At 44.4% G+C, this 22161-nt stretch overlaps 1 protein-coding gene across 1 annotated transcript; it reads right to left on the bottom strand.

Annotated features, from left to right (window-relative positions):
* Window positions 1–1645: 1645 nt before the first annotated feature.
* IL6 (interleukin 6) lies at window positions 1646–5749 on the bottom strand (the record flags this gene model as incomplete). Its single annotated transcript, XM_082661876.1, is given in 6 exon segments — window positions 1646–1816; window positions 3094–3240; window positions 4079–4192; window positions 5298–5473; window positions 5642–5696; window positions 5699–5749. Coding segments are annotated over 6 exon segments (714 nt in total).
* Window positions 5750–22161: the final 16412 nt, after the last annotated feature.

Raw genomic sequence — 22161 nt, 5'->3', positions numbered from 1 at the left:
TGATTTGGCTCTAATTTTGGGATGCCCGCTTGTGATGCATGGTTTCTAGAAAACAGAGTATGTGGTTCTTCTCTTGCTTGACACCTCTCAGTTTTTGACCCCTGTGGACTTTCCCTTGCTCAGCAGAACTCCTCCCCTGGAGGAAGACATCCGTGGTGGTTAGGGTGGGGAAAGCTTTATTAGAAGACAGAACTTATATATGGCTGGGGCTTAAAAGGGGAAATCTTTGCCAAATTCCCAACATAGCATTGATGTGGGACGCAGGGCCACGTGCACTTACCCAGATTGTCTCTCTCACCACCACTCTCAGCGGGCGTGAGAGGAGAAGGCAGACAGGGAATGTTGCTGGTGGGAAAGAAAACGGAGGGAGGTACACAGGCGCCGACTAGTTGCTGCCTCCTCTGGAAGGTCTTAGAATATTTCTTCCCAAGTCTTGCTAGTTTTTCCTTAAGATATAGATTCATAAGTGCACAGTACTTGTAATTTCCCCACTCATTGACCAACAGCATGTATCCTTAAGAATGGACGTGTCTTAGATTTGATTATTTATTTGTGGTTTCTTCACTCAGCAAGGGTTTATTGGGGCCTCCTATGTTCGGATTCTGGGCCATGGGCTCCAGATGCAAAGATGAATACAATAGAGTCTGCCTTCTTGAGGAACCCCATGCTGGCTGGAAAGAAAAATCAACCCATTTTAAGATGTGATACAATGTGGTCGGTGCTGTGATGGACAGGTCTGTGCAGTGTTTGAGGAACCCAGAGGAGAGAGGTGGAAATTCAAGTTATTATTTGGAAACTTGCACATTGCTGTGTCTTCTGCAAGTGGTTGCACCATGTTAAAGGCTTTTGATTGCATCTTTAAATGTATTCCGCATATCCTCTTGGGATTTTCTACATCATCTGTCAGTTCCCTGGGGGGTAGTGTGACCTAAAGGTTAAGAGTAGGGAGCCTGGAGGCAGGTAGACCTGGATTTCAAATCTGTGGTTTACCTTCCAGCTGGTGACTGAGGGAATCACTCTCCCACATCCAGAGAAAAATATGCAAATGCAAGGCTTACATATGATGCATGGAACACATTTAGCTTGGTGCCTGACATTCAGTACGTGTTCAATCATATCTTTCTCCAGGTGACTGCACCTTTTTTTTTAGTGGTGGTGGTAGCGATGGAAACTAGTTTATACTAAGCTTCACAGGACACACAAAGGTTTAGTTGCTAATATTTTTTAAAAAGGCCTTTATTGGTATAAAAACAGTTTAAACATTATATAAATACAATATAAATATTTCTTTTAAAAATATGTATAAGTTAGCATTTTTTTATGAGGTAAGCCTACACATTCCAAGAAATGATCTGGCTCTGAAACAGCAAGGGTATTCAAGCCGCATAGCCATTTTTACGTTACTTTTTCAAAACAAGTACATAAAATATTTCAAGAGGCACTTCATAAAAATATAAATATCACTTACATAAATTAACTTGATATCACATATTTAAATATCAATAAATTAAAAATAATTAAAATAGTGTCCTAACGCTCATACTTTTAGTTCTTCATAGAGAACAACATAAGTTATGTGCCCAGTGGACAGGTTTCTGACAAGAGGAGGGAATGCCCATGAACTACAGCAATCTTAGGTGCCCAGCTACTTGATCCGAATAGCCCTCAGGCTGAACTGCAGGAAGTTCTCAAGGCTTCGCAGGATGAGGATAATCTTTGTGTTCTTCATCCAGTCATCGTTCTGCGACTGCAGATTATTCATCAGGCTGGCATTTGTGGTTGGGTCAGGGGTGGTTACTTCATCTGGATTCTTGACCTGAAGGGAACAGAAAACAAAAGGAATTGTTTAAATACCGGACAGATCTTTTGCAGTGGAGAGATACTCTGGCCTGTGGGAAGATGTTCAAATTGGGGTGAAGGAGCGGATTGGGGCCACCTGCCTTGGCTTGCCCAGATAGGGGGAGGTGCCTCTCCTCTGAGCCCACAGAGCTTAGGACCCGCTCACAGCAGCTGAGCTCTAATCTTTTTGCTGCTCTGTCTCCGTTAGACCTTAAGCATTCCGTGGGTAGCCATAGTATCTTACGTGTCTTCTGTTATCCTAAACAATGCCTGGCGCGTAGTCGGAATTCAATAGATAAATGAAGAACTTTGAGTTAAAGGCATTTTAATAGGTTCTTCGGGGAACTCTAATACTTTTCTCTGGTTTTGCTCTCACCCATTCATCCTGCATCTGTTAAGAGTCCACTGCTCTGAGGGCTTGAAGAGGACTGGGCAACACCTTTCAATGGACCCACTCACATGGAGCTAAGTAATTGTGGAAGGCCTTGCACCTCCAAGTGTGATCCTGGAGCACTGCAGCCTCACCAGAACCTTGTTAGAAATGTGAGTCTCAGGTCTCACCCCAGACCTGCTGAATCAGACTCTGCATTGTAACAAGATCCTCCAGGAAGCTCGTGTGCGCCTTAAAGTGGGAGAAGCCCTGGTTTAGGGCAACCTGGTTTAGCCCTGGTTTAGAAAAGGCAGAGGCAGGATTAGCACCCATGTGCCTGCCTCTCAGTCCAGGGCCCTTCTCTTTGCACTTTGGCTCATCCACAAATTGTGCCATCAGGCCTCCACCATGTGGCATTTGAATGGCTCACTGGTAGTGACCAAAACTCTTGGTACCTGCTCTTTCAGCCTTTAGCCATTTCTCTGCATTAACTCTTTGGCAAAAGAGTAAGGGAAAGGAGTTGAAACTACCGTAATAACACGAATGTCAATTGGCAATATTAAAATAATTGTTGTGCTCTTTGTTCTGTTATGAGGATCACTATGTGAGGTTGAATGTGCTTCCTTCTGCCTCTACAGGTATTTTTTTCTTATTTCTTAAGCTCTTAGAAGTTGATGTTAAAACCCTCCCCATTTAACAGAGTTTTAAATACAGCTATTGATGTCTTTTGCAGAAGAGAGCAAAAAGAAAAAGTTTTAACTATCAGGAAATATTTCTCAGATCCTTTCCGTCACACATGGCCATCTCTTTTGAATTGGCGCTGCACTGCCGAGTTGTCTAGGCTGCTTTCTTTGAGCCAAGTGAAGGGATGAGAAGACACCCACCTTTTGCCTCAGGATCTGGGCCAGTGCTTTGCTGCTAATCTGCACAGCCTCGATGCTTCCCTTATCACCCTCATACTCATTCTGGAGGTAGTCCAGGTAGATCTGATACTCCAGAAGGCCGGTGGTGATTCTCATCAAGCAAGTCTCCTAAGAGGAAAGATGGTGGGAAAACTGGTTATTGCTAGGAAGACGTAATCGACTTTAAAAGTTAAAATTGCTCTAATTCAATAACTTCTCCGTCTGCCCCTCCAGGGAACTTCCAGTACTTCTTAAGCATCATGTTTTGAGACATGATGCTGAAGCTGCAGTGCTCCAGGATCACACTTGGATGCTCAAAGCATCATGTCTCATGTTTTGAGATCTGTTGTTTAAGGAGAGCATCAGCTGCCCCATTTAAAATATCTGGACAGTGAGAGGCACCGCTTCATTTTCCCCAAAGCCCAGTAGATGCTAGATTGTGGCAAGGGGCCTTCCTCTGATTCTGTCCATAGTGCTCTTCCCTCTGGCTGCACTCCTGCCCTTGTCAATGTCGGGCGGAAAGCTCCTTTTTTGAAATAAAAGGGCTGAAACCTCCTTTTATGAAATAATCAGAAGTCAGTGGAGGTTATGCCACTGTCTGGCAGGAGAAGGGTATAGAGAATGACCTCAGCAGGGAGGGCAGGCCTGGATCCTGCCAAGGGCAGCCAAAGAGGAGAAAGGTCCCTGGACCAACTTACGCAGGATAAACTAGCTAGACCTGTGGGGTTTCCTAACATTTGACTGTTGTGAAAATTCCAGCACAGAGGGGCTATCTCTGACCAAGTCGTTCAAAAATAAGTTGCCTTTAATAGCGTTTAAGTTGGCCTCCTCATGAAATTTACATGATGCTCTTCACGTTTATCCCCTTCTTGATTACCTGCCTGGTCTATATGTGTACAGACACTGCATGCAAGAGGGAGAACTTTTTACTAAGGAGTAGCTAAAAGTGAACGTATTGCATTCGTACCAGATTGAACCCAGATTGGAAGCATCCGTCTTTTTCTGCCATTTTTGGAAGGTTCAGGTTGTTTTCTGCCAGTGCCTCCTTGCTGTTTTCACACTTGTCATACTTCTCACACATCTGGGAAAGAATATCAGAACCGTTATCGTATAAGTGCCCCTAAAGCAAACACCACTAGAGGGCTGATGCCCTCTGGCCCTCATGGCCAGGAAGCTCTCTAAGAAAAGTGAAGTCACAATCCATTAGCCTCCAGGCAAGCAGGGTCTACAGGAGATGAGCACACTTAGGTTCAATTCGAGCCTCACCTGTGACTTCACGTTTATGACCTATTCCAAGTCTCAGTGTCCCTATCTCTCCAAGTTGGGGATAATGAAATACCTCCCCTGTAAGTTTACTGTGAGGATAAGACACAATATCTATATAAAGTGCCTGGCACATAGTAGGTACTTAATAAATAACAGGAATTTTGATGATAATTGGGTGAATATAATTTGAGCCATAGAATGTCCCAGCTGGAAGGACCTTTCAGATCATCTAGTCCAATTCCATAATTTTACAGATGGGTCCCAGAGTTGGTAGAGAATTTGCCCAAGATCACAAAGCTTGTTCAGCAGAACCAGAACTAGATTTGGGGCTCCCAATCCCCTCTCCAGTATTCTTTCCTTTCTACCAAAGCAGAGCCAAACTACCTTACATTTACAGCTTGGGAGCTGCTTTAACGTACCTACGATTTTGCCACTTCAGTGGGCTATCAGGTATGCATTTTATATGCCAGAATGACTTTGGGGAATCCCTAACCACTGAGCTGGCGTCACCTAAAAGAACTGTGACTGCCCTGAGAAGCTGTACAGTCATTTCAGGTGGTGATTTTTAATCCTCCCAAAGTCCGAAACACGAAAAAGATTGACAGACCTTATTTTTTGGTTGTGGAAAAGGAAGTCCTGAGAGGCAGTGTAGCCTTCAGCTCACACCAAGTGTGGAGCTGAGAATGGGCCAGGGAGCATGGGTCCCAGCCCCACTGTAGATTCTCCAAGAGAAAAAGGAACTACCTGGGACCAGCAGCAGAGGAGAAATTACAGGACACAGTCTGCCCCTTTGGCTTCAAATCCAAATTGCCTCCAAACCCAGCAAAGACCTCCCAGTGCAGGAGCCCCCGTCCACATCCAAGGGCAAGGAAGTAGATGCCCACACAGGCCCTCCATCACCCTCAGGCAAGCCTACGTACCTCCTTTCTCATTGCGGAGATTTTGCCGAGGATGTACTTAATGAGAGCTTCAGTTTTGTCTGGAGAGGTGAGGAGTAGTCTGTCTGAAGTGGTATCATCTTTGAAATCTTCTCCCAGGGGTCCCGGGGTAGGGAAAGCAGTAGCCGTCACCAGGAGCAGCCCCAGGGAGAAGGCGACTGTGCCGGAGGGAAGGGAGAGCAGCCAGTGAGCAGACCGCACCGCTGGGGGAGCTGTGCTTCTGGCTGCTGGCCGCCCGCCAGCCCTCGGGGCAGCGGATACACACCGCCTCCCTGGCCCAGCACGGCTGCCAGCCAGTTCCAGGGCGAGGGATTTCCTTCACTTACCTGTGGAGAGGGAGTTCATAGCTGGGTTCCTGGAGGGCAAATGAAGCTCTCTTTCTCGTTCCTGGTGGGCTCGAGGGCAGACTGAACCTCAGACATCCCCGGTCTCATATTTATTGGGGGTTGAAACTCTAATATTGAGACTCATGGGAAAATCCCACATTTGATAAATCTTTGTTGGAGGATGGGGGTGGGACCAGAGCGGGTGGGGCTGATTGGAAACCTTATTAAGATTGTGCAATGTGACGTCCTTTAGCATCACAGGAATCACAACCAGGGGAAAAAAGTCATTACCAAGGCTAGTCCTCAGAAGCTGGATCACTCTTCCTTTACTTTCTGTTTTTTTTTTTTTTTTTTTTTAGTGACTCAGCACATCGGCATGTCTTGAGAAGGAAAGTAAAGCTGAAATCATGCACGAAGTTTTACGCGGGGTGGCAGGGGGGTGGGGCGGGGGTGGAAGCTAAGGCTGACTATGGTTAAAAAATACTTTAATTACCAGATTAACTGGCTGGGATTTAGTATTCCAGTTTATTGGTGTTTGTAAAACACCTGAGATGAGTTTCCTCAGACCACCGCACAGCCCACCGGCCTGGGGTTACAAATAAGATACTGCGAGCCCTCTGCAGTACTTTTTTCCTGGGCTCTCGCCGTGACCAGCTGTGGCTGAACCGCCTGACTGCCCCCAAATCTCGTGCACTAGTCGCTAGGAGTCTCCAGGTGCAGTGTGGGTGCATATGTAAATGACTCGTTTTCGCCACCACGTGGCATCTGCCGTCTTCCTCCTCACCTGCTCCAGCTCACTTTGGCCAGGTCAGCGATAGCCCTGCTCACTCCTCAGTGGCCTTTTGGGGATCCTCCCCATGAAGACTTTGATCTCTGTGCCATGGGGGTTGTCTTGTCGCTCCACTGGCCACAGGGTGACCCTGCTCCCATGGGGAGCCCCGAGGACCCTGGGCGGGTTCTCGGTCTGTTGGAGTCCTCAATTTACTGACACACACACCGGGTTCAGGGCAGAAGTGGGGAGAACACTACTCACCTCTTTGATGGGATGTCAAAGGAGGACCTTGTGGCATTTTCTGGATCTTGTGTTCATAGCACCCCCCTGCTGTATGACTTGATTTGAATCCAGAAGCGGCTGAGAAGAATCTACTTGTAGAACAGTGTTCTAGGTTCGGAATCAGGCTTCCCCTCCAATGCCTCAGCCTTCCAATTTGGGTTGAACTTGAACGGGCTTCCTCAGTCCTTACAAGAGGGTCCTTGGTTTCATGCAAATGGAGTCTATACCAGGGTGCCCCACCAGTCTCCGGAACACCCAGACAGCTCAGAAGATCGGTTCCAGGCTGAGACTAGGACCCTTGTATGGCACCAAAAAAAAAAAAAAAAAAATTTTTTTTTTGTTTACATAACACAGTGTTAACATCACAATCAGCTTCTTTGCTTTGCAAAGAGGATCTTGTCAGGATTGCTAAAACAAGGACCTCAGCCAGGGTATTTAAAATATGAATCGATTTACTCAAGTTTTGTTTTGCGCACAACATGTTGGGACCTGCCTGTTGGGGAAAGTGAGGTCATTCATTCTTTCGCTGACTTTCTAAACAGAGAGGCAGGTCCTGCGGTGGTGGTAGCAGGGTTTTGAGTTTGAAAATGAAAATGGGAGAGGTTGGCCGAATGGTTTCGCTTTTAGTGCTCTTTGGTCTTGAGCAACTCAGACACCCGCAGCCAAGCCTCCTGCACTGAACGAAGCCACCTCTCCGGCTCCCCTGCGATGCGTGTGCTAGGCCTCTGTAGTGCGGGACTGCTTCTTCTCACTTTTCTATTTTTTAGAAAATACGACTCAGTAAATTTCAAAGACTTAGCGACTCAACAACATACAGAGTTTTCTTTTCAATTAAAAGTTTTTAAAATAGGAAGTACATGTGCCTGATAAAATGTTTGAACAGAACATCAGGGCATACAGGGAAAAGTAAGTCTCCTTCCTTTCCAGCTTCTCTCCCCAGAGGTAGCACCTGACGCACGGTGTTTTCAGCTAAATCCTCTGGTACCCTAATCTGGGTAAGGTTTTCTTTGCTACCTAGGTACTCACCTCTGTATTTACATTATCGTGTAGTGTAGACATACACACACTTGTGCACAAAGATATACACACTGCAATTTCCCATTGTCTAGATGCCACCTAGGCGAATCCCTATGGGTAGGCACATGGCAGAGCACGGACTCTTGAGTTCACACAGCTTGGGTTTAAAGCCCGGCTCTGCCACTTGCTGTTTGACCCTGGCTAAGAAACCCCAAGGATCTGTGCCCTTGGTTGCTCATCTATAAAACTGGGATAATAATAGTTCTTCCCACATTGCTGTGGTGAAGACTGAGAGAGATGAAGTGTGAAAAATCCCTGGAGCATAGTAATCCTGCAATTAGCACTTGCTCTTTGTAACGTTCCTAGGCTTGGGGTCTCTGCCTTGGAGAAAAGTCTTCCAGCTCAGCTCTGTCAGGCCATCCACGTGGAGTCTTGCTTATGAATGAGCCAGACTACCATGGCAGTGGTCAGCTGGTCTCCCAGTCATTTTTCCTCTGAAGAAAGGAGACTCCATGTTTTGTTGAAAGTTAAGTGGAAGATGAAGAAAAAAGAAGTGATTTCCTCTCTCTCTCTCTATTTTTTTTTAAGACCATTAAGACCCCCAAACCTGGTCTCTCAATTTAGATAATGAGCCCAACTTGGGTCTTGCTGCTACACTGTTTTCAAGGCTTTCTGCTAAGTGTTTTTATGACAGAAGCTCCCAGCCTTCCCTGTCCATGGTCATCATCATTATTAAAAATTTTGCACGTGGCCCTCGAGTGTGAGGGGGCCTGACTTAATCACAGATCTTGTGCTCTGGCAACCAGGCAAGGGCAAATAGTGTGACGGTAGGAATGCATGTGTGTGGCGAGATTGGAGGACACTGCCACCACCTTGCACATTGCTGGCATCTAGGGTCTTTAGTAATATCCTGGCCTTGGGCTGGCATTTGCTTATGGGAGAAAAGGGCTCTCCTTTGCTCCAAAGCATGAATGCAGCATCTGTAGCTCCACCATGATAGCTTCCTTCCTTTGGATCCCAGTGGATTTTCCTCTTGAGCTCATCCCTCATATGTTAATATGTACAAATGGCCAGGAGAGGCCTCGCTGTCAGCTTGATTAACTAATAACCTGAACTACTGGATTGCACCATCAGTAATTGAAGTGACTACCAGCTGAGACCAAGAGAGGTCTGACGAATGGGAGTATCTGGGGAGGAAGAAGGAAAACCAGGGTAGCTTTGCCTCCTCTACCCTTATCTAGGGCTGGCTGGTTCTGTCTGTGCCCCTTACAATTACTGCCCATGACTGCCCTCCTACATGTTGTGGAGTCCAGTTCAGAGAGTCCATCACCGCATTCGAGGTGAAGGGGAAAAAGTAACTTCCAATCAGTGTTAAGCTCTCAGGAGAAGAGGTGATGTCCACATCTCATAGGCTAAAATGTGGGGTTGCGCTCCTCTGTCTTTATTCCGGTGGGTAGGGGTGGGTTGGTTCTGTGATTTAGCAGGAGGGAGTATCCCAAGAAAAAAGAGAAGTCACCGGGTGCTAGGGAACTTGCAGTTGCTGTCAGAATGTTGTTTCACTTGTCACTAAGTCATAAGAAGTCTATAAACTGAAACCGTGGGTTATTTAACAGCTCCTTCCGGGACTGAGTCCTACTCAGCAGATATCAGCCAGGCCTGTAAGGCTCTGGGAAATGTCTTTGCTTTGAGAAAAGTGGTTGTATTACTTGGAGAGAGAATATTAGGGACATGTGGTATGTCTAGTTGGAAAGGGCTGGCTGCTCTTGGAGGGCAGCCAGGCCTGGAGACCAAAGCTCTGGGCAGTTCCCAGGCTGGCCCAGTCTCAGTCCTGGCCCTCACAACCTCAGCTCTGGTGTCCTTTTGTAGTTCCCAGAGACTTCTTGGTCTGGCCTCAGCTTTTTGGAGGGCAAAGGTGTGCTGGGGTTGGGTGTAGCTCTCCCTCTGTTAGGAAGGGGCACGACTGCTGTGCTGGGATTCTGATCCACAACTGTGCAGGGAGGTCATCTGTCCTGCACCCTCGTTGTTTTGCTATGTGCTGAGTTACCGTCCCCTGCTGAAGTGGAAAAATCCCATGCATTTTAGGAGGGAAGTGGCTTCTCCTGAGACAACTTCCCTTCCTTGGGGAAGACTCCCCTTCCTTGGGGACCAGCCCTCTCCCCACATCCCCTTTCCTCTGGTCTCCAGGCCTGGAAGAGAGTGCCCGAGCAGCTGGGTTGGTGATGCCATCTTATTTGGCTGGTCCCGAAGGAACCCCACAACCCTGCGTGGCAGGGCTGGGGAGGTTCCCTCGGGCTGAGTTTCAGTGCTTTATCTCTTTTCTATCTGTGGGGTAGGCCTTCTATGTTGGTGGCTGCTGGTTCTGCTTTACAGTTAGGACACTTCAACTTATCAGCAAGGAGCACCGAGTTAATTTATTCTGAGTCATTTGAACCATCTTTGGTTTCTCCACAGGTCTCAGTTCTCTTGAGTTCGGTGTCATAGACAGAAACTAAGCATGCAAAACCACTGGCTGGTTCCTTCCACTCTTTTTTCCTCAAAATTAAGGTACTAATAACCCATTTGAAAGCATCACAAGTAATGGTAAGACCAGGGGATTCTGCGGGCCTGGCTCTGACGTATTTTACCTCTCTTCCCTGCCCTTTTGGCTACTTATTTGCAAAAACAGAGAACGTCTTTGTCTCTCTGAACTACACCTCATGTGTGTTCTCCTCAGCAAGCTGAATCCATGAAGGCAGGGAAAGTTTCTTTAGTCTTCACGGTGGAATAATTTCCATGATATGCTTTGGACATGTTGAACACTCTGTAACTGAGCCATTGGGGTTTATTATTCCTGAAGGAAGGTCCACCTGGATTGATTAAAAGTATTACAGAAGATGTCAGATCCAGGTAAGCAGGTCAAAGAATCACAGGTAATTTCTTCAAGCTATTGAGTTCTATGTACCTACGTATAGGTGTGAGTAAATGTAGTGCAGAGTCCTTGACCTGCAGACCATAGCCACAGCTTCGGGGGTGCCGTCCTCACTGTGGCCTTAGAGAGGCCTTGGGACTCAGGAAGCTGGGCTTGTCGTCTGCTATCACTTTGGTCTGCCAGGCCTGTAGCTCCCCCTGTGCTGTGGGGTCTCCACAGTGGTCTGTGTCTGAGCACAAGTATTGTGTCCCTCAAGGGCTCCGTGGGATGATGACCCACTCTGGGGGTCTTGTTTCTTATGTGCTACTTTCCTGTGGGTGAGAGGTGGTGACAGGAGGAAAGGCATGATCTACTATACTTGGATGCATGGAAATGGTGTTCTCCACTCTGGCATTTGAAACTGTATTTTGGTGATACTTTTCTTGGGAGGTGATGAACTTTTAGAAAGGAAGACTGCATCCCCAGAGGTTTGTTTGGAGTCTTGGTACTTAAGCAATTGCTGCTAACTGCCTCAGATTCTCTTGTCCAAGGACAATCAGCAAAGAGGCTGTAATATATATTCCTTTCTCTGTGTTAAATTTGTTCACTGTGGCCCCAGTTAGGTGTCAGAAGAGATTTAGGTTCTGGGCTTTTTCCATCTGATACTGCACGGCCACTCTGTTGGCCAGGCATGTAAAGATCCCTCTGGCCTTCCTGGCTTGTCTTAGATTGCAGGATTCAAAAGGAACTTGGGGCTTTTTGCTACCAGCAAAATCCTTTGGCCAGCTGGAGGATCTGGGGCAAAGTACTCTCCCATCTCAGGGCTCCATTAGAGAGATTTCTGTAAATTCCCTCCTCGCTCCAGCATTCTGTGATTCCATGGATGTACATTAGCTATGCTTAATAATCCAGAGCCTTAATGGAACTATAGGAGTGGGAGACTCTAAATAAGAAATAGTTCTTGAAAGTCCAAAAGTCTGATTCTGTCTTCTAGTTCACACCCAAAGACCTGCTGTGGCTGGTTGGGGTGCCACCCATTTTGACATGCCCTGGATCTTTGTGGCCTCAGGCAGACTAAACTGATTTGGAAGACGTCAAAGCTCAGACATATCACTGCAAGGAGGTAGCAGATTTCTTAGTTATCATATAAGCAGGAACAGATTTTGAAATTTTAACAATTTTAAAATTTAACTTAAAAAATTTTATTTCGTTGTGCTGGGTCTTAGTTGCAGCAGGCGGGCTCCTTAGTTGTGGCTCCAGGGCTTCTTAGTTGTGGCATGCAAACTCTTAGTTGTGGCACACATGTGGGATCTAGTTCCCTGACCAGGGGTCGAACCCTGGCCCCCTGCATTGGGAGCGTGGAGCCTTATCCGCTACGCCACCACGGAAATCCCAATTTGTTTTTAACTTAAAAAAAATTACCCAAGTAATACATGTTCAATGTAGAAAATTGGGAAAATAGAGATAGGCAAAAAAAAAATTGCACAATAATCTTATCACCCAGGGGTAATCATTGATTATGCTGTAATCACTCTTGTCATTTACACATTGATAGTTATACATCTATCAGTGTATGGGAAATAGCAAAATGCCATACCATACATAGTGTTTTATAACCTGCTTTTTTTTTTTTTTTTTTTTTTTTTGCGGTACGCGGGCCTCTCACTGTTGTGGCCTCTCCCGTTGCGGAGCACAGGCTCCGGACGCGCAGGCTCAGTGGCCATGGCTCACGGGCCCAGCCGCTTCGTGGCATGTGGGATCTTCCCGGACCGGGGCACTAACCCGTGTCCCCTTAATCGGCAGGCGGACTCTCAACCACTGCGCCACCAGGGAAGCCCCCCTGCTTTTCTTTTTTTTTTATACAGCTTTGAATGCATAACATTCTGGGTTATTCTCTGAGTAGAGATGGTGTAAACCATGGCTACAGCTAAACCAGTCAGAATTGTGAAGGGAAACATCAAGTGAGGTTTATTGATGACTGCTGCAGATGCACACTGTTCCCTGTTCCCTGGAAAAAGAGTTCATATCTTAATGGGGATAAGATGTATTTAAGACATTCACTGAGTTTCCCAGGGGGTTAACTTATCAGTTGTTTGTGGAGTAGCGTAATCTGTAAATCAGTAAGTCATGCTGATTATTTGGCATCATGAAAGTGAAATTCGCAGTTCCACCGATGCTTGCTTTTTATCTGTTTCTGGTAATTTGACATAGCCAAGCTGCGGTTGGCCCTTGTGCACGGCATCAAGCAGTAGCTCATTGCTCTTGGTTTTAGGATGCCTGGGGAGTCATCAAAGGTGGTGGTGTCATCATCTCTTCTCATCTTGTGTGGCTCATTTCCCCTAGTACCTTGAGATTCCTTACAGGGGTCTGTTCTACAGAGAAAGAAAAATGTACATCTTGATAAGGAGTTTATAGTCTTGCAACATTTCTCCCCTTTCCAACTCCAGTTCTGGTTGTGTTTCCACCTATTGGGATTGTGTTGCTTGTGCAAGGAAACTGCATTTCCTGTGGGAGCTGAAAGTTAGACCTACCGCAAAGAAGATGCCCTCCCTTGATGATTGTTGGGGGATGTGTTTGGGTAAGAGGTAGACAGCCCTGGTCTCTCCTGCGGACTCTGAGATGCTGGAATTGGCTGCTACTGAGTATTTCAGCATGCCCTAACCCCAACCGCAGCTGCTGATTTCTTTAAAAATACAATCAGAAGCACCTATTTGGGAGAGTTTGGATATACAGGGCGATGTCCTAGGAGGACTCCTGGCCCTTGGATTCCATAACCACAGTATAGTTTTCCTTCTAAGGTATTTCAGGTAATTGAGGATTGACATGGTGGTGGTGGGGGGGATCAATCAGATATTTGTTGAATGCTAAGTACTGGCCTAGATGCTTTACACACATTAGTTCATTTAAATTCCACTCTATAGAACTGGCAACTATTAGCTTCATTTTATGGATGAGGAAACTGAAACTCAGACATTAAATGACATACCTGAGATCATGCAGGCTCCTGGAACTGTGAAGAAGCTTCCTGGTGTTTGGGAGGAGAAGTAAGATGTGGTGGTTAGGTTAGGTGTAGTGTTGCCAGGTAAAATACAGGATGCCCAGATAAATTTCGGATATACGACAGATTATTTTTGAGTATGAATATATTCCAAATATTGCATGGAGCATACTTATGCTATAAATGTATTCCTTGTTCATTTGAAATTCAGATTTAATTGGGCATCTTGTATTTTTATTGGTTAAACCTAACAATCCTTGTTTGTAGACAAGATTGTGGAGGGTGGTTCTGAAAGCTAGGGGGAAGTGAAGGGAATAGGGAGCCAGAAAGATAGTTTGAGGAGGGCAGTGACATGATGGAAGTGTTTAATCTTAATGAACAGGAAGAAGTCCCCAGGGGATTGGAGAGGGAAGGTGGGTTTGAAGGCTGTTGAGGAACCCTCTCAGCATAAGAACAGCATGGAGCCCAGGCAGAGGTGTGATGGTTCAGCCTCAAAGGAGCCAACTGTGTTCCTCTCCTCCTCACTCTGCCTTCAGTGGTTCCTGTTGGGAATCAATAGGAATTGATTTATATTAGACAGGGCAGTAGTGGTTACACTATGGAAATTGGCAAATGCTAGAAACCAGAGCCCCCCGAAAGCTAGTTATTAAATATCTTCCAGCCCGCCTGTGGGCCTAAGGGGATAGAATGATATTTTAAAGGCCAAAATCAATGCAATCTAGAGACTGGTTATTATATGGGTACTATGTAGGGGGTATAGGGAAAGCATACATCAAAGGTTATTTAAGTTTACATTTCAAAGGCAATTGGCCATAAAGCTTTTTAAGGAAAGAAATTGTTCTGGTCAAAGCATGCTGCTCCTAGGCCCCCAAATGAAGGCTGCTGTATCTATAAACAAGTTGACACAGACTACAAGCTGAGTTTGGGAGAGTAAAGATGTGCACAGGGCAGAATGTTTGTTCTACAGTGTTAGATACCCTTGTGTTTCCCCAGTCAGGTACTGGCTCATGCCTTAGTGGATCAGGGCAGACCCTGAGCCAGGCTCTTGAGCCATGGCCAAGTTAGGGACTGAAGACTGGTCACTTTGAGAGAATTAGACACAGCAAGGCGGCAGCCCATGGGCTTAGGGGTCTCTGCTTTGTCACTGTTCCATCTCAACCAGAGCAGATGAATCAAGATTCTTGCTCTGGGGCATTTAGTGGACAGGATGAAGAAAGCCCTGAAGCATTTGTAGGGTCCCCAAAGATTGCTGCTTATGTCATAAGTTTTGCTCTTAACTACCAGAGTCACAAGGAATCTCTTCTGTTATTCTTGGCATTGCATCTTATTGTACTGCATCCTTCTTTTGATTCATCTCCGCTACAGTTCTGTTGCATATTTCTAGGACATTGCGTTAGGAAAACAAACAGTGCCATTAAATCCAACCCCTACTGCCTTCTAACAGAACCCGCCTGATGACTGGAACGTGTTGATACTTGACTGTGTCATAGCCAAACTTCAGAATATTGAGTAAAACATAAAATTCCCTGACAGAAACTCGGTTTCACTACATGGCACAGCTCCCAGGCAGGTCACATTAGGCTATAGGCTACAATTTCCCCCTTCTCTCCAAAGGATGTAAGTCTTTTCATAACAGTTGCAGTGCAGGGTAGAATGACATCTTGCGGATGCCATGACGTCTCTCTGTTCTGAACTTCCACTAAGACTCAGACCATGCCTTGATCCTCCGGGAAGCCTTTGCTGACCCATTTCCAGGAATAGTGAGGGTTCTCCTCTGGGTTCTCCTGCAGTGTCAGTTACTGTACCGATCAGTTTCCAGGCAGTGTCGTGATGGCACAGGCTCTGGAGCCAAACTGCCTGGGTTCAAATTACTGTTCTGTACTCTGCAAGCTGTGGTCAGCTGGGAAGTTATTGACCATCCAGTTTTCATTTTTCTCATTTACAAAATGGGGGGTAGAAATTGCACCTTCTGTTATACAGTTGTTGGAACCTATGTAAAGTGCTTAGCATGCTGCCTGGCACATTAGAGGGGCAGATAAACATTACTATTGCTTTCTCTGCAATTGACTGAGAATTTCTTCCTTCCTTCCTTCCTTCCTTCTTCCTCCCTCCCTCCCTTCCTCGTTCCCTCCCTCCCTTCCTTCCTTCCTTTCTTTCTTTTCATCTGCACCACTCGGTTTGCAGGATCTTAGTTCCCCAACCAGGAATGACTGAGAATTTCTTGAGGGCTTCATCTTTCAGTGCCAATGAATAGCACAGTTTTAAGCACTAGGTGCTCAGGGCTGATAAGTGAGTGAGAGGTGAGTTCTCCTTTCAAATGACTTGTCAAAAATAATCATCAAGTGTTTAGAAATAAAAAACAGTTTAATTTGTGAAATTTTCTTTGTAGGTGTGCTTTTTAAAAGTCATATAAAATATTATGCTCACTTGATTTTTATTTTTTAAAAAATATTTATTTATTTATTTAATTTACTTTTGGCTGCGTTGGGTCTTAGTTGCGGCACGCGGGATCTTCGTTGAGACATTGCAGCACTCAGGCTCTTTGTTATGGCGTGTGGACTTCTCTTTAGTTATGGCTTGTGGGTTTTCTCTTCTCTAGTTGTGGTGCGCAGGCCCCAGGGTGCGTGGGCTCTGTGGGTGTGGCGTGCGGGTTCCAGAGTGCATAGGCTCTGTAGTTTGTAGGATGCAGGCTCTGTAGTTGAGGTGCGTGAGCTCAGTAGTTGTGACATGCCAGGTTAGTTGCTCCACGTCATGTGGGATCTTAGTTTTCTGACCAGGGATCGAACCTGCATCCCCTGCATTGTAAGACAGATTCTTTACCACTGGACCACCAGGGAAGTCCCTCACTTGATTTTTAAATCAAAGACTATAATGCTTTATCCAACAATTTAAAAATATATATGGATGGATATTTGTTCCATATTGCAGGCAGTACTGTTTACTAAAAGAAGCATGGATTTCACAGACAGACTTGGTTTAAATCCCAGCCCCATCAATTTACTGCTCACATGGCTTTGGGCAAAACACTTCCGTTCCCTGTGCCTGAGTTTCCTCATTTGTAAACTGCGGCAAAGACAACTTTCCTTCTCACGGTGGTTGTGGGAGTTAAATGAAGTCACACCCGTAAAGCAGGGTTGTTGGTATATACTAAATTGTCAGCAGATGCTAATTTTTTTAAATTTTATTTATTTATTTATTTTTAGTTGTTGTATTTAACAGAGGTATGGCAAGGGAAAGAAGGGAAACAGAGAAAACGATCAAGGTAGACAAAGCACAAAGAAGGAAGACAGTGAAAAAAATAGAAATGGCCACCAGAAAATAAAGACCATAAAGTGGCTTATCGATTTCATTTTGTTTTAAAATATTATATTTTTACTTTTTTTTTTTTTTTTTTTTTTTTGCATGGGTAACACATAGCCATGGCATGAAATTCAAAAGGTTCTAAAGGATACTCAGTGAAAAAGAAGTCACTTCCACATCACTTGAGCCAACTAGCTTACCTCTTTAGGGGTAACTACTTCTACTAGTTTTTTTTTTTGGTGATTCCTTCCAGAAATACTCCAAACATACACTGATAAACAAAGTGTTCTTATTTCCCATCATCTTTTTTTTGGCCCTGCCACGTGTTATGTGGGATCTTAGTTCCCCGACCAGGGATCAAGCCCATGCCCCGTGTAGTGGAAGCGTGGAGTCTTAACCACTGGACCGCCAGGGAAGTCCCAATATTTCTCATGATTTAATTTTATTCTTCTACGTAAATGGTGGTGCACGGATGACAATGTTCTGCTCCTTGCTTTCTTTATTGAACGTGTTTTAGCAATCATTCCTTTGTGGGAGATACAGGGCTGCCTCCTTCCTCTTAGCCCTCGTATTCCATTTATTAACCAGTTCCCCACTGATGGAATTTTAGGTTGTTTCCAATCTTTGGTTATTACAGATAAAACTACAGTGAATAATTTTTTTCATGAGTGATTTCACACACGTGAGTGTATAATGGGATAGTTTCCTAGAAATGGAGTTGGTTACTCAAAGGATATGGGCAATTTTGCTAGAGACAGATAGAGGCTGTACCCATTTAACGCTCCCTCCAGCAAGGTGTGAGAACACCTGTTTCTCATACTGTTGTCAGCACATGATGCTATCAGTCTTGATCTTTGCCAGACTGATGAGGGAAAAACATGTCTCAGTGTAGTTTTAATTTGCATCTCTCTTATTATAAGTAAGATGGACCATCTGGAAAGCTATTTGAGAACCATGTTTATGTCATTTTCTACGAACTCTACGTTTATATCCTTTGTTTGATTTTCTGTTGTTTTTTGATCCTTTTCATATTGATTTGAAGGAGCTCTCGATATACTCCAAAAGGTAAACGTTTGTTCTTCATGTGTATTTTTATTTTATAATTATCTTTATATTAGTTTATAGTGTGTTTTTCTTTTGTCATGCAGAAAATTTAGATTTTTATAGAGCAAACTTTATATCCTTTCTTTCTGTATTTTGTGACATATATAAAAAGGTTTAGTATACTCCAATTTATAAGAGCATCCTTCTAAATTTTTCTCAAGTATCTTTAAGTAATAGGTTTTCAAAGTATTGAGCCAATACAGACTATGTTTGTCACATGACAAGATGAGCTATTCTCATCCACACCCTGATGTAAATACACATACACAGGAAAAATGTAGGTCTCTCTGGAAGGTGGAATAAGTGGTACTTTTTTCCCTCTTTGTACTTTGTTTTCCAGGTTATCTAAATTGGTCATGTACCACTTTGATATTCAGAAAGATATTAGTTAAATGAAATTTACTTTTACCTCCTTTAAAGTTCACTTAAGATACCCCTTGTTTCCTGGATCTTTCGGAATGCTAGTAATGCTGCCTACTTTGCTTTGGAGATAGTCTGTCGGCTTCCACCCTGAACAGCTGTAGCCCCTAGTGACTTCCTTGTTGCCAAATCCAGTGAAAGCATTTTAGTCCTAATCTGACTTTCCCACTGGCATATCTGAAGCTCCTGCCATGCCCTCCTGCTTGGCCTTCCTCTCTATGCTCTTGGTTTTTTAAGGCCAACAAATCTTTTGGAAGGTTGGTTGCCTTTTCCCCACAGCCCAAAGTAATTTGCTTATCCTGATGGGAAGCCTCATTCATTTCCTTAAAGTGAACAGGGCTTCCTCTCACAGAGTAATTAGCGTTGAAGGTCTGGATCTGTTTAAATCCCCTGAGAGTCTGGGTCCAATCCATTGGAATTAGTAATCACAGAGAGCTCAAGGTATGGCATTCAATTTAAAAACAATTACATTCCAGTGGGAAGAGGAAACTTCAGCCAGAAGAGGTTGGCTTGGTTTTCTGACTGGAAAATTGGTTTTTCTGCCTTTGCAACTGCTGACAATCACTTCAGAAGAGCCCTACCAGTTCCAGTTCTCCAGGATAGTGTCTTTCTTTTCATTTCTCTATTAATTAAAAAATAAATTATGAAACTAACAAACATTAATTGTAACTGCAGCAAGACTGCCAGCATACTGAGATGACCACTGTTAATAGCGGTGTTGCCTGCCACAGGCTCACATGAGTGGATACAAACAGGCACCCAAATTACACATACAGGGTTGAGTTACCTATTCATTTATTTTTTAAAGTGATGAAATCATACAATGCACATTACCCTGCAACTTGTTTTTCTCACTTAACTCTATGTCATGAATACCCCATCTAGGTCAGTTAATGTAGCTTTTTTTCTTTTTAATAATAGGTACTATAGAATGTTTCATGATTTATTCAACCAATTTCTTTTTTTTTTTAATTTTATTGAAGTGTAGGGGATTACAATGTTGTGTTAATTTCTTCTTTACAGCAAAGTGACTCAGTTATACATATATATATTCTTTTTCATACTCTTTTCCATTATGGTTTGTCACAGGACATTGAATATAGTTCCCTGTGCTGTACAGTAGGACCTTATTGTTTATCCACCCTATACATACATAATAGTTTGCCTCTGCTAATCCCAAACTTCCGTTCCTTTCATCCCCTCCCCTCTCCATGGCAACCATAAGTCTGTTCTCTGTATCTGTGAGTCTGTTTTTGTTTTGTAGGTATGTTGATTTGTATCATATTTTAGATTCCACATGTAAGTGGTATCATATGGTATTTACCTTTCTCTTTCTAACTTACTTCGCTTAGTATTGATAATCTCTAGGTTCAACCAATTTCTTCTGGATGAACATCTTGATGAACACTCTAATTCTATAGGCAAGATTGCAGGAGACATCCTTATACATACATTCTTACAGAATGAAGAATTTATTTCTTTTTTTAAAAAAATAAATTTATTTATTTATTTATTTATTTTTGGCTAAGTTGGATCTCTGTTGCTGCGCGCGGGCTCCCTCTAGGAGCGGCGAGTGTGGGCCACTCTTCGTTGTGGTGCGTGGGCCTCTCATTGCGGTGGCTTCTCCCGTTGCGGAGCACGGGCTCTAGGTGCGTGGGCTTCAGTAGTTGTGGCTCCCGGGCTCTAGAGAGCAGGCTCAGTAGTTGTGGCGCCTGGGCTCAGCTGCTCCGCGGCATGCAGGATCCTCCCGGACCAGGGCTCAAACCCGCGTCCCCTGCATTGGCAGGCAGATTCCCAACCACTGCGCCAGCAGGGAAGCCCCACATTTATTTCTAAAATGTCCTAAAAGTAAGATCGCTAAGCTACAGGGTTGGCTAGTTTCTAAAACTACATTAATATATGAGCAGGGGAAGGGAAAAGGGAAGTGCTGTACTTCTGTCTGGCAGGTACTACAGTAGGTACTTTCCATAAGTTGTTTAGTTTCATCTTGGTCTCCTGCCTCTCGTCCTGCCCTGATCCCTCCTCTACATAACCACAGATGAGTATGTCACTCCTTTGCTTAGAAGCCCTGCATGGCTCTCATCTCCTCCAGGTTAAGGCCAAGCTATTAACATGGCCCACGAGGCCCTCTACAGTTTGGTCTTGCCTACTTCCTCTGTCTCTCTTATGCCCTCTCCTTCTCGCTTTGCATTCTAGCACCGCCAGACTATTTGCTGTTACCCACCTTCCCAGGCCACTGCAACCCTCCAAGCATTTGCTCTGCCTTCCTCTCTGTTGTGCTGATTCTTTCTCAACTCTTCCCCTGGCTCTTCTCTCACTCATCACTTAGCACTCTGTTAGTCTCTGGCTCTTTCAGAATGCCTTTTGCAGGTTGGTTTATGAATGAGTGTGGCTAGATCATGCCATAGTAACTTATAAGCCACAGTCTCAGTGGCTTAACACAAGTTTATTGTTTGGTCAGTCAAAGTCTGCTTTAGGTCTGGGTCATTCTCTTGGGAGTTCCCCTCAGTGACCTGCTGATGGAGACTCCACCATCCTGTAATTGTACCGTCCAGAACACTTGGCTTCTCTGGTTGATGTGGCAGGAGAAGAGAATACTGAGAGCGTCACGCTGGAAGTTAAATGTATTGACCCAGAGGTAACCATGTTACTCCCTTTCTCAGCCCACTGGCAAGCCCTGTTACATAGCCCTGCCTAGCTGCAAGGGGACAGAAGTGTAATCCTCTCATGGGGCTGGAAGGAAGGAAAATGGAACATAGGTGAGCACTAGATGCCTCTACTACGGGTGAGATGCCACCATTCTCTATATGTCTATTTGAATTATTATATGGTATTAGAATGAGGGTTTATGTGTGTCTCCCCAGGAGAGTGGGCACTTCTGTTAGAGTAGAGGACTTTATCTTGTTCATCTTCATGTCTCTGGCACCTGGCACGTAGGAGATGGCTAAGAAACACTTGTTGAACAAATCCATTCATACAAATCAATAATCTACATTATATAGATGGGACAGTAAAGTTCAGAGAGGTCAGTTAACTCACCTATGATCACACAACTAGGAGGTAGCAAAGCTAGATTCAAATCTAAGTCTGTCGGATTCCAAAACTCATGCTTTTAGGAAAGGTTCTAAATTCCAATCTGAGGGCAGGAGAAGACCGGTGTTCCAGCTCAAGCATTCAGGCAGAAAGGGAGAGTGAACTCTGCCTTACTCAGCCTTTTTGTTGTATTCCAGCCTTCCATACATTGGATGAGGCCTACCACTTTGGGGAGGGCAATCTGCTTCATTAAGTCTACCAATTCAAATGTTAGTCTCATTCAGAAACACTTTCACAGACACACCCAGAATAATGTTTAACCAAATATCTGGGCACCCTGTGGCCCAGTCAAGTTGACACAAAATTAACTATCACACCTAACTTTCCTTACCCTCCCATAATTTTTACTGTTCGTTAATCTTCTACAGGACTCCTTTGCTCACAGTTCCTTCTATATTTGGTGTTGTTAAAAAACATTAAAAGACAAAGTACTTTTAATTTTGTGGAAGTAATTTTATCTTCTGAAAACACTTTAAAATAAAAATTATTTGCTAAGAGTCCAATGAGAATTCAGTTCAAAATAATCCCCACCCCTTTTCACTGTTTGCCCTTACCTGTTTTGTTTTGTTTTTTGTTTTTTTTTAAAGAACAGACTTCAGTTTTCAGAGCATTTGTAGGTTCACAGCAAAGTTTGCCGAATGTAATCT

This window comes from Grampus griseus (genome assembly GCF_964374135.1).
Source record: "Grampus griseus genome assembly, chromosome: 9".
NCBI classification, from domain to species: Eukaryota; Metazoa; Chordata; class Mammalia; order Artiodactyla; family Delphinidae; genus Grampus; species Grampus griseus.
Note: the sequence above shows the minus strand (reverse complement) of the source record. Positions and strands in the feature narration are given on the sequence as shown.